Here is an 11,972-nt window from a genome sequence, read left to right on the forward strand (position 1 = left end):
ACGCCCAGAGCACCACTAAAGCGCGCCATTCTCAGAGCAGGAGGTGAGTAAGCTACAGCCTGCACTACAGCTAGAGATAGCAGCCCAAACCACAAAGCTTGCATTCACATGTCCTCAAAGCCGTGTCACTCACATACAGCGTTTGGGTTCAGCCAGTTAAAGGCGTCAGCTGTTAGTGTTGGAGCTGAACTTGTGCATTGTCCATGTCCAGTGTCCTGGTTCTGGCCATCTCTGGCAGCCCTCTTCGCTGAACTGTGAGATCAAAGGTGTATGGCCGAGGCACGAAGTATCTCCATACTGTTTCCATTCATGCCTAGTGGTGTGTGAATAAAGCAGGTAAACATCAGCGCTATATTGATGATGCAGTATGTTACCCATGCACGTAGTACATTGAATGTTGACCATCAATGTCAGGGCACAGTGTGTTTCAGTAACACAGATCCTGTGTGGCGGGCTCTGGAGGCAGTAATGCTTCACATCCGTGAAGGGATTGTTAAAAGTTGCCTATTAGGGATGTCTGATTCGTTAAGTACTATCACCATCGGCAGCCAGGCTGTGACTGGCCCAGAGCCACGGGGGCTGTTGGCGTCCAGGTTAGGAGAACTCGGTCGTTTTCACACTCTTCAGCACAAACATGCTGGGCTTCTCCTCATTAAACTAAAGCGCCCACATGTTGCACGCGACTGCTGTTAGATTCAGTGCTGCACAAGTTACTGTTCATACTGAGAGGCAAACTTTAAAACTCTGCTTTACCCTGGTGGAGCCAGGATCTATTCTTTAACTGTTACGTTTCAGGGTGTCTGCCTGCGAGTTGAATGGAACAGCGTGCTCCACCTGGCTGTAATATTCATGGCGTTGTCTAAAACTTAGGCTGTTGGTTCAAGTGTGGGGCTGTGTAATGTTAAGAGATGGAGCAGTGACTGCAAGCATTGTTTGCACAGTGCATTTCTTTTTAAAACCCTGTTGGTTGTAGCCTCCCAGGGAAATATTTTACCCTCTCGGTGCAATACCTATTTGCTGCCGCTAATCTCCAGCAAGGTGCCTGCCACCAAGTGAGCGCTAGAGTTGCCTAGAGACTTCTAGGTATGGGTCTGGAGTACTAGCATGAGCAGCAGGATATAGGAGTTCTATTCCTGCACTGCAACTTCCTTGCTGTGTGCCCTGGGCCAAGTCATTTGCTGCTCTATGCCTCAGTTTCCCCATCCATAAAGAGCCCCTCTATACAGCCCTTGCAGGTCCCTTTGAGGAAAGGCGTTAGTGAGTTAATTTTCCTTTGTAGGTGGGCTGAACAAGAAAGCTCAGCTCCACGTCTTCAAAGGCTGGGGGCTACTCCGCTCTGTGGTTTTCGTTCAACCGCAGGCTCTTGTGCTAGACCAAAACAAACTTTATAGCTCCTTATTTCGAGAAAGTCCATCTCACACGTTTATAGCAGCAAATGAGTCTCGCAGCGAGTGAAATTTAGCCGGGCACAGTTACGGTATCACAGCAAACTGCTCCCCACTGAGTGCAGGCTCTCCCTCCTTCCCGTAAACACTGCTCAACTGCTACTCCACGTCTTAGAAACCTCACCCCAGAAAGGCCAAGTAAGATCAGAGTGTCAAGCCCCACAGGGACCGATGCAGTGATAGTCACTATGCTTCCTGCTGCAGCTTATGTCTATTTCCCGGCCAGGCCAGCTCAGTAGGAGGGAAATGCTGTCAGGGAGACATGACATCCAAATGGCACAAAGTACCAAGGAGAGCACACAGCCTAATACGGCCATTTGTCAGGTAGGCATAACTCTCACTGAGGTTGGGAGTTAAATCCATCTAAGATCCTGGTTCAGAAAAACATTTAAACATGTGCTGAAGCCCTGGGAAGTCAATGGCACCTAAAGGGGTATGTTTACACGGCAGCTGGGAGCACCCTAGAAAATAGCAGTGTGGATGTCTTGGTACCGGTGGAGGCTAGCGTTAGCCACACGATCTTAGACCCCGGGGGTAGAATGGGCTTGCGCTTAGGTGGCTAGCTGGAGCCTCTGCCAGCACCAGGTAAAAATTCCAAAGTCCTGCCCCAGCATGCACTGGACTGGATTTTCTGGAAGCCGGTCTCTTCTTCAGTTGTCCCAAAATCTTGGCATCTAGGTGGGGAACGTCCCCAACACAGTGTCAAGAGCCCTGATGGGCAACAGAGATGCAACAAAACCTATTGGCACTATTCTCCACTTCGGCAGCACCGGAGGTTCCTGTGCTTTATTAGATAGGTTACTCCGCAAAGCAAGGTGCACCCACAGTCTGGGCTTGCACCTGTGTTTGCTAACCTCACTCTGCCTGGCTATTGCCCATGATGTGCAATTGCGCTGCTAAGCTCCAGTTCCTACACTGTCCCACAGGAGGTGCTGCTCAAAAGCGAGTGCTTCCTGGGAAGTGATGTAAATAGCTTTGTGGCAGCCTACGTCCTATATAGAGGAGCTGCTGTAGTTACGTCAGTAGCGTGGTGCTGTATTTGTTTACTCTTCCATGCCAACCATGCAATGATTTAGTTAGGCTGGATGCCAAAGATATGCAGCATGGTCTACTTGAATGCATCCTCTCAGCAGCATCTGCTACAGGGCTCTTACGATACCCTGATCATAACTTACAGCTGTCCCAAGCACCTAAATCCCTTTTGAAAATGAGAGCTAGGCTCCTAAATCAGTTAGGTGTTTCAAGGCTGATTACCGCAATGCCTAAATATCTTTCAAAATCTGGCCTTATGTCAGGCTTTTCATCCCTCGAGCTTCCAGTGCCTTACATATATACTATACAGCAATATCTTTCTCTCCATTTTACGGATGGGAAAACTGAGGTAGGGGGAGATGACATGACTCCTCAAGGTCATTTGGTGACTCGGTAGCAGAACGGTGAATAGACCCAGTTCTGCTGACTCCCATGCCCTGTGGCTTCCTGATGCAAAATAAAAGCCAGGGAAAAACCTAAAACACAAATATAAATGATTGGCTTTTGGGGTATTTATTCAGGACTTGAACTCAGAGCCTGGAAAATGCAGCAACAGCAAGAGAAACATTGAATTACACAACAGAGGAAGGAGATTACACAGGTAATGGTCTCTCATCTCCATCGGTAGAAAACACGTGAAAATGGGGCCCAACGTACTGCTCCAATACCTCCCCTCACGCCTTTCCTAGCAGTGGAGCCCAACCTAAACCTGGGCGGTTCTGACACGATCCTAGAGCTCCGCCTCATCCTGAGCGACAGCCATTCTTGCCCTTTGCTTTCAATTACCATCAGGGCATACGTGACAACAAAGGAGAGCCAGAAACAATCCATGGGGCTCCTGGTGGCCAGCCCAAACCACTCCAGGGGGCTGAGGGAAAACCAGGCTTCTTTGGAGACCGGGTAAGCCAGGGCCACGATGAGGCAGTTAGCCGGGTCATAGAAGGTGATCCATGCGACATAGGCGAACATGCCCATGTAGAGCCGCTTCTGGACTGAGTAGATGAGGAAGACGCACACCGGGTAGGTCATGACAGCCAGCGTGATGGCTGTATAGTAGCAATACGTTAGCATCTTCCCCACTTTGGTTAAGTTGAAGGGCTTGATTTGTGCCATGTCCGTCATTGTTCGTTCCAAGTGGCCAACCTCAAAGATCAGGTAGATGTTGGTCACTAGGATCATGTAGACAGCAGCTACAGTGGCCCCGGCCTTGGGGGTCATGCCACAGAACCCCACTGGGCACAAGATGATCATCATGTTTTCTCCACAGGCAACGTTGCTGGCCAAGGAAACCGAAGGAGCGTCGCAGAGTAGAAAGGCAGAAAGGCAAGCTAGGAGAGACATTGGTGGGGCTTGTGTTAGGGATTAAGTGCAGTGCATCTGGTCACCCTGGCTGAGCTCAGAGTCGGAATCATTGTCAAGTGTGTTATCAGCATCACAGCAAAGGAGGGATTTGCAGGACAAGGAGCGGGTTTGTGGGGGTTTCCAGGGAGCTGTTGTGTTAATGTCAAAGGATGAATGGCCCCAGACAGTCACAGGTGTGAACATGAGCCTGTCACCACCCCAGGTCTGAGGTCCAGAGACCTCGGCCTGCTTAGTCCCATGGCAAATGCGCTCGAAAGTTCACACCAAAGGCTGGGAATTATTGATCAGGGGACACAAGAGAAACAGGTTCAAACCCAAACCCGAAAGCCTTCTGCGATTGACGTGGAGTGGTTCTGCAGGAGAAACGATCCAATGTATCACAGGGCATTGGCTAGAGTCGCTTATTCTGTCCCTCTTAGCAGACAGGAAAGGGTTCGTTCTGTAGCCGGATTGCTGTGAATGGGGGTCACTTTCCTGGCTTTTGACCCAAGAGACCGATGCAGAAGGAGGAGAAGAGACAGGGTAGTAAAGGTGGGGCAGTACGGCTTTCCACCACCTTCTCAGGATACAAGTCACTGGCTGATACCTGGGCTGGCTGGTCGGCCTCCCCCCAGCTCACTTCCCCAGGCTGGGGTGTCATCTGGCTGGTCTGGTCCCTCTCCTTCGCTGGCAGGGCAGAGCCGGGGGGGACTGTCTTCTCCTGTCATGCTGGTGTTGGGCCGTGCTGATGGTCTCACATCAGGCGAAAAGCCGAGAGAGAGAGAGAGAGGGCAGGAGGAAGACGGTGGGGGGTAGAAAGGAACACACGGGGAAGGGGAAAGCCGAGCAGGTTCTCACTGAATTAGGTATGGTCTTCGCTGTCCAGCGGCGACGGGCCGGTGTCCTCACTGGCGGGCTGCTGCGGATGTCCGGATGATCGAGGCTCGCCAACCAAGGGCAGAGCGTCTGCAGTGTCTCTGTTAGCACAAGAGAGCTCCTGCCATGCCAGCTGGGGCCATGCTACAAAGCACAAGGGCCCATGCAGCAGAGCTTTTAATGCCCCTGCAGTGCAGACATGGTTTGGCCTCATTTGCAGGATCCCTTGCCTGGAAAACGTTAGCTGGGAGTCAGTTTCTCCATCACGTCTCTGGGAGGGGAATCCAACCTGCGCTTGTGTAGCACGTTTCACACGGCCCCAGCCGTCGCCTCCTGCTGGGCTTGGGGTGGGTTTGATTTCTGGGCCCATTTCCAGCCCAGGCCCCTCACAATGACCCAATCTCCTGGGACCCCCTCAGAGCTCTCCCCCTTTGCCTCCCTGACAGGGCTGGAGTCGTTTAGCCAGCAGCTCCCTGCCGTCCCTGCGGCATCCAGGCCAGGACGCAGGGAGACACCAGAGAGAACCACTGGGTCTGGCTGTGTCCAGCAGCCTCAGTGGAGGGTCTCCTGTGTATCCATGACAGTCCAGCTCGGTCTCTCCCCTGCCCCGAGGGACACAGCAGTGCTGGGTGGTTGGCACTGATAGGTGAGTGTCGGCTTAGACTTGAGCTGGGCCTGAACCAAGAGGTGATCCCAGGCACGTAGAGAGTGGGAAGCTTTTTCCTCCCTGCTGACCAGCACAGTGGGGAACGCACTAGACCGGGCTGGAGGCCAGCGACCCCCTGAGCCACCCATCGCCCACCTCCCCCACTGAACCGCAGCCAGTCCCCAGGGCACGGGACACCTAGGCGCAGAGCCAGCGCTTTGATGCCCCTGGGTGGAGGTTGATCCCCTTGGTCACATGAGCCCAGTGAGGAGCTGGGAGGCCCCGACAAAGCCCCATTGTGGGGCAGGAAGTGGGAACAGCCTGTCGGGCGGGGGGAGGAGGGGGTCTGGCTGCACAGAGAGAGCTGTTCCTGGGAGTCAGCTGGAATGAGATCAGCAGGTCGCGGGTGTCCTGCAAAGCTCGTGCTACGGGGCGAGCCAAGGGGAGACTCGGTGGCTGAAAGCTGAAGCTGGAGACATTCAGGCTAAACATACGAGGCCCTTTTTCACCGGTAAAAGGCCCTTAGCCAGTGGAACAACGCACCAGGGCGGGGTGCGTTCACCATCACTTGGAATCTTGCACGGGGATCAGCTGGGACAGGCTCAGAAGCAGGCCCCAACTCTGCCAGGAGTCATGGACTGGATGCAGGAATCACTGGGGGGCAGTCTCCATCCGGGGCGATGCAGGAGGCCAGGCAGGCTGGTCACCGCGGTCCCTTCTGGCCTGAAGCTCTCGGAACCGGTTTCCTGCCCCGCGGGACCTGCCTCTCCCCAATTTCTGAGTTAACTCCTGAGCAAAAGGGAGGGGTAAGACTTGGAGTTGGACAACCGGCCCCCTTTAATGAGGATACGTCTGAATTACATCCCAGATGCCCCATCCACAAACATGGGCTAGTTTACCTCACTCCCCATGGGTAGGTCAGGTGAGGAAACCGAGGCACAAAGCGATTGAGGCCATTAGTATTTGTATTTCACCTAGGGGTACATCTACACTGAACCCCCCTCCCCCCATGACAGTAAGTCTCAGAGCCTGGGACAATGGGCTCAGGCTTGTGGGGTCATGCTCTGGGGTTAACAACAGCAGTGTGGACGTTCCCACTCGGGCTGGAGCCCTCCCCTCTCGCCGGGTCTCAGATCCTGGGCTCCCGCCCAAGCGGGAACGTCTGCCCTGCTATTAGGCCCAGCCTGAGCCAGTTGACCCGGGCTCTGAGATTTGTGGCGTGTGGTTTTCATTGCGCTGCTGACGTACCCCTGGAGACCCCAGCCGAGAGCGGGGCCCTGCCGGGCTGGACGCTGGTCACACAGGTCCTGCCTGGACGAGCTAACAGCCCGCCTCGATGAGACCACCCTCGGTTTGGGAGCCCAGCCTGAGGCACCTCAGGCGGGACGTTCCAGGGGTGCTGAGCCCCTGCAATGCCCATTGATTGCAGCTTGAGCAGAGGGCATTTGGCACTTCCTATCAGGCCTCAAGTGTCTCCAACTGGGGCTCCCCAGAACAAAGGCTCTGGCAGTCAGCCGAGAGTGGCTGGCCTGAGGTCACGCAATGAGGCTGAAGTGGAACCCAGGCGTCCTGGCTCAGTCCAATAGACCCAACTCCCGCTTCTGCGGCACGAGGGAAACCCTGGCACCACCTGTGTATCATAGACTCAGAGAATCATAGAAGATTAGGGTTGGAAGAGACCTCAGGAGATCATCTAGTCCCACCGCCTGCTCAAAGCAGGACCAGCACCAACTAAATCATCCCAGACAGGGCTTTGCCAAGCCAGGCCTTAAAAACCTCTAAGGATGGAGATTCCACCACCTCCCTAGGTAACCACGGCCGGCTCCAGACACCAGCTAAAGAAACAGGTGCTTGGGGCGGCCAATACTAAGGGGCGGCACTCCGTCCGCTATTGGGGCGGCATGTCCGGGTCTTCAGCGGCAATTCGGCGGCAGGTTCCTCAGTCCCTCTCGGACCGAAGGACCTGCCGCCAAATTGCCGCCGAAGAGTGGAGTGGCGCGATCGCGCTGCCATGGCTTTTTTTTTTTTTTTTTGCCACTTGGGGCGGCAGAAAACCTGGAGCCGGCTCTGTAGGTAACCCATTCCAGTGCTTCACCACCCTCCTAGTGAAATAGTGTTTCCTAATATCCAACCTAGACCTTCCCCACTGCAACTTGAGACCACTGTAGAGTGCACCAGGCTGCAGCCTCTCAGCGGCTCCTCCAGGGCCTCTCACTGCACTTTGCCCCTCACTAGCTCAGTCTTGCATGCCCATTCGGAGCCCCAGGAAATCGTGAGACCTCCTGGTCAACCTCCTGTGGGCGCTGGGCAGGACAACCAGCCGTCACAGCAGGAGGAGGACACTGGGCGGAGGCTGCTCTGCGACTGTTTCCGATCCCTCGTTGTGTCACACCTCCACGCAGTGTCCACCGACTCTCTGCAGGCAGTGGGTGCTGTCTGGGGTTCTCTGCTCGGGCACCCCACCCGCAGCCCTGAGCTTCAACCTTTTAGCCACGCTCCCGGAGCTGGGTTTTGCCTTTGTTGTTTCCCGAATTCAGCTGTGGCCTGAGTCTTTTGGTGCTTCCCCTTGGCAGAGGGCGGTCGACCTGCCTGTCCCAGCACTTGCAACAGGTGTACCCCGAGTCCTTATCCCTTGTGCTGCTGGGACGTCCCGGCCACAGGGAACGCACAAGGGCAGAAAGCAAGACCTTTGCCACAGAGGGCGTGTTTAAAGCAAGCTAAGCTAGGACACTCCAAAGATACCCCCCAATTCCCCAGCCCTGCGACCACAGATCCCAGCCTCCCCCTAGCCCAGCCCCAGCTCAAGGGGAGGGGAAGCGGGGCTGAGGTTAACCACTTGTTTCCTTGGCACCAGGCGATGCTCCAGCCCCAGATGAGCTGCAGCGTTTGGGCTCTTACGGCAGGGAGAGGGCCCCAGTTTGGCCAGCCGGGAGCGTCATAGTCCTGGCCGGCTCTTGTGGCACAGAGCTCCCACGTTTGCTGGCAACCCAGCGCCTCCCCCCCGCCCCCATTAAACATACAGCGCAAGCGGATTAAGGGGCCCCCATTGTTTGATGAAGCCTATTTTGCTCAGGTCCCCAGGAATCCCATTCGCTCTGTTCCACCTTCATGTTACTCTTTCTACCCCGCTCCAATGGCCCCAGCCTCCCTAGGTCCCCTGGCCTGGGCGTGGGTCAGCACACAGACTCACGGACTTTAAGGCCAGAAGGGACCATCATCATTCAGCTAGTCTGACCACCTCCGGCTGAGTTACCGACGTCCTCAAATCAGGGTTTAACGACTCCATGTTACAGAGAATCCACCACTGACACTAGTTTAAACCTGCAAGTGACCCATGCCCCATGCTGCAGAAGAAGGCAAAAACCCCCCAGGGTCTCTGCCAATCTGACCTGGGGGGAAATTCCTTCCTGACCTCCAAATATAGTGACCAGTTAGACCCTGAACATGTGGGCAAGACCCAGCAGCCGGACACCTGGGAAAGAATCTGCAGTGTTGTTCTAGCTGTGTTGGTCCCGGGTGATGAGACAGACAAGGTGCGGGAGGGAATATCTTTGATTGGACCAACTTCAGTTGGTGAGAGACACCAGGACCTGTAGAAGAGCTCTGTGTAGCTCGAATGCTCCTCTCTCTCACTCGCAGGAGTTGGGCCAACTAAAGATATTCCCTCCCCTCCTCTTTCTCTAAGAAAGAGGCTCACAGGGACAAGCGCTCACTGATTTAAAGAGCAGCTGAGCCCCCAAGGAGTGTTTGCCGGTGGGGGACTCTGCCCTACTGGTCAAAACATGGGCTCTAGCTTCCCTGTTCTGTGTCCCCAGGCCGTCTTGTATGAAGACAGGAGCCAGCGCCCCCAGCTAATCATTCCTAGGCCTGAAGGCCTCTCTCCAGGAGGTCATAATTATCCAGCCAAGTGGCCTTGATCCAAATGGCTCATCCCAAAACTAAGGAGTGAAAAAGCCACTGGAGCCTCATCCCCATGCAAGCTGTTCTCAGTAGCCTGCAGCCAGGACCAGAGGCAGATTAAGATTTTGTGGGGCCCTGGGTCAGAGCACCTCTTCTGCCTCTAGTCCCATCCCCCCTGCACTCCTGGTGCTCCTGCCAGGGAAATGGGGTCAGGGCGTGGGGGCTTTCCCCACCCCCAGGCAGGAATGCTGGGTGGGCAGAGCAGGTCATGGGGGTGCCCATTTTTCCAGGGCCCCCCCAATTGCCAAGGCCCATGGGCATGGGACCCATTGGCCCAGTAGCTAATCCGCCACTGCCCAGGACTTCAGAGCTACAGAGAGGAGAGAGGAAGGATAAGCATAATGATACACTGGATTATTATAGATCTCATTCCTTATTGACAGTAGCAGTGTGGCTCAGGCACAGAACTGGGGACCAGGAGGCATGGATTCTGTCCCCAGCTCTGACACTGACTCCCTTGTGTGACCCGGGGCAAGTCACTTCCTTTTGGTGTGCCTCAGTTTCCCCCCACCTCAGCCACACACCCTTAAGATCTCTGGCTGAATCATGATTAATGAAGTTTCACAACTCCCCCGCGAGGCAGATGGGTACCATTATCCCCACATTACAGAGAGGGAAACTGAGGCATGGAGCAGGGCGAGTGATTTGCCCATGGGCACACAGTGTGCCAGAGCTGGGAACAGACTCCAGGAGGCCTGACCCACGGTCCCCTGTTCCAACCTCTAGTTCCTACAGCGTGTGCTCAGTTCCTACAGCGTGTGTCTGATTAAACACTTCACGGGGGGGGGGGGGCAGCCACTCCTTAAACCCCCAGGGATGCCCCCTGACTTCTGGGGGAAGAGCCCTGAGTTCCGTCTGAGCACAGGCTTAATTTCCCTGCCAACTCCCCGGCTCTTCACCCCCAGAGAGCCGCTGACTGCCTGGCTCCTTTCCCCTCCCCCGCCCCCCCCCAGGGGGACCCCCTGCTGTCACTCGCCAGGGCTTGGCCGCAGATGGTCCCTGCGACAGCCACTTCCCGTTTATTAAGTTAACAAATAAACACCACGGCTGAGAGCAGACGGGCTCTATTGATTCAGCGCGTCCCACGGGACCCATAATTTCTCTGCATTTTAATCTAGATTAGCCGGGGAGGAGCCAGGGACTGGGCTAGCAATGGGCTCACACTGCTTCAAACCAGAGCATGCAGCCCGGGGGGCAGAGGGGAGGAGAAGCACTGTCCAGCAGGGGGTGCCGTGCAGCCACCCCCACCACTCACCATGACAGAAGTGCCGTCCTGGCAGCACTGGCTGGGCAATGCTGTCTTGGCTGGGGTGGGGTGTCTCTGGCCTTGTCCCAGATCACGCCACGCTGGCAGGACAGCACGGACCCCTGGAAGCCACGGCAGGCCAGATTCTCCCAAGAGCCCAGTCCCCAGCATCGGGCTCCTTGGGCAAGTTTGCACAGCGAGGGAGAGGACGAATTCAGCAGATTAGCCGTTCGCTACAAATCCCGACCCCAGCACATCTGCTCCCTCCACGACTTTCAAGCCCTATCGGGTTCCTTTCCTGGTACGAATGAATTTGGCTCCGGTTCGTCGCCGGAGAAGGAACGGGGCTGGATTATCAGCTAATCACAGAGAAGCCACATCCTCAGCTGGCCCAGCTCCATTGACAGCAATGGCACGATGCTGATTTACACCAGCAGGGACCCCTGCACTCCGCTCGTCTGACCTTCTGTTTAACCCAGGCTGGAGAATTTCAACCCGTTGTTCCTGCCTCAAGCCCCTGCCTTGTAGTTTTTGGAAGGAGCCATCCAGATGCAGCAGAATCCACCCCACTCAGAAAGTTGTTCTGATTGTTAATTTCCACCCCCACACAGTAAGAACGGGCGCTGTATCTGAGCTAGATTTCACCCAGAGCACTTATTCCTGCTTTGAAACAGAGCGAGGCAGCCCCACTTTTGAACCCAGCCTGGGAAATTTACCACAAAAGGCACCAAATCTCCTCTTTATTGGGCTGATTAGAACAAAACACACGTGTGATTTTACTCAGTGTCCGGAAATGCCACCTGTCCTGGGCAAAGACAATGCGACACGGGAGATTGACCCAGGGCTTACGTGGTGAGCCGGCCCCTTAGGGCACGGACCTTCTTTCTGTCCTGTGCTGGCACAGCCCCGAGCATCACGCCGGGGGCTCCTAGGCACTAGGGTAATAGCAATAATAAATCACCACGGGGCAAGCTGCCCCTCCCAGCTCAGGGTCCAAGCCAAGGGCAGGCCCAGGCCGTGGCTCCTGGGACACAGGAAGGGATGCCGTGTCAGAGGAAGGGTGGGCTTGTGGTTAAGGCTCTGGCCGGGACTCAGATGTGGGGTCAGTTCCCACGTTGGCCACAGACTCCCCCTGTGACCTTTGGCCAGTCACCCCGGCTTGGTTTGCAAAGGCTCATGTGACAATGAGAGGCGAGGCCTCCTGGCAGTCACAGGGAGCGAGATAAATAGTGAGAATCTCCCCTTCCCCTCGCTGGGCCCCATCACCCATCTGTAGCAGGTGCCTTGTCTAGATGACAAGGGCTGGCTCTGGCTATGTATGTTCAGCCCCACAGTTGAAAAGTGGCCGCTCATTCGGCAGGCCTGACTGGAGACACCTGGGGGGCTGGTGTTCAGAGGGACGGGCACCCACGAGTCCCGCTGGCGT

At 55.4% G+C, this 11,972-nt stretch overlaps 1 protein-coding gene across 1 annotated transcript; it reads right to left on the minus strand.

Moving 5' to 3' along the window:
• Positions 1 to 3,089: 3,089 nt before the first annotated feature.
• Positions 3,090 to 3,731, minus strand: LOC128835624 (transmembrane protein 217-like). The gene has a single exon (XM_054025196.1). The coding sequence runs from the start codon at positions 3,729 to 3,731 to the stop codon at positions 3,090 to 3,092; it is 642 nt and encodes a 213-aa protein (XP_053881171.1).
• Positions 3,732 to 11,972: the final 8,241 nt, after the last annotated feature.

Source organism: Malaclemys terrapin, chromosome 4, assembly GCF_027887155.1.
Source record: "Malaclemys terrapin pileata isolate rMalTer1 chromosome 4, rMalTer1.hap1, whole genome shotgun sequence".
In the NCBI taxonomy this organism is placed as follows: Eukaryota; Metazoa; Chordata; order Testudines; family Emydidae; genus Malaclemys; species Malaclemys terrapin.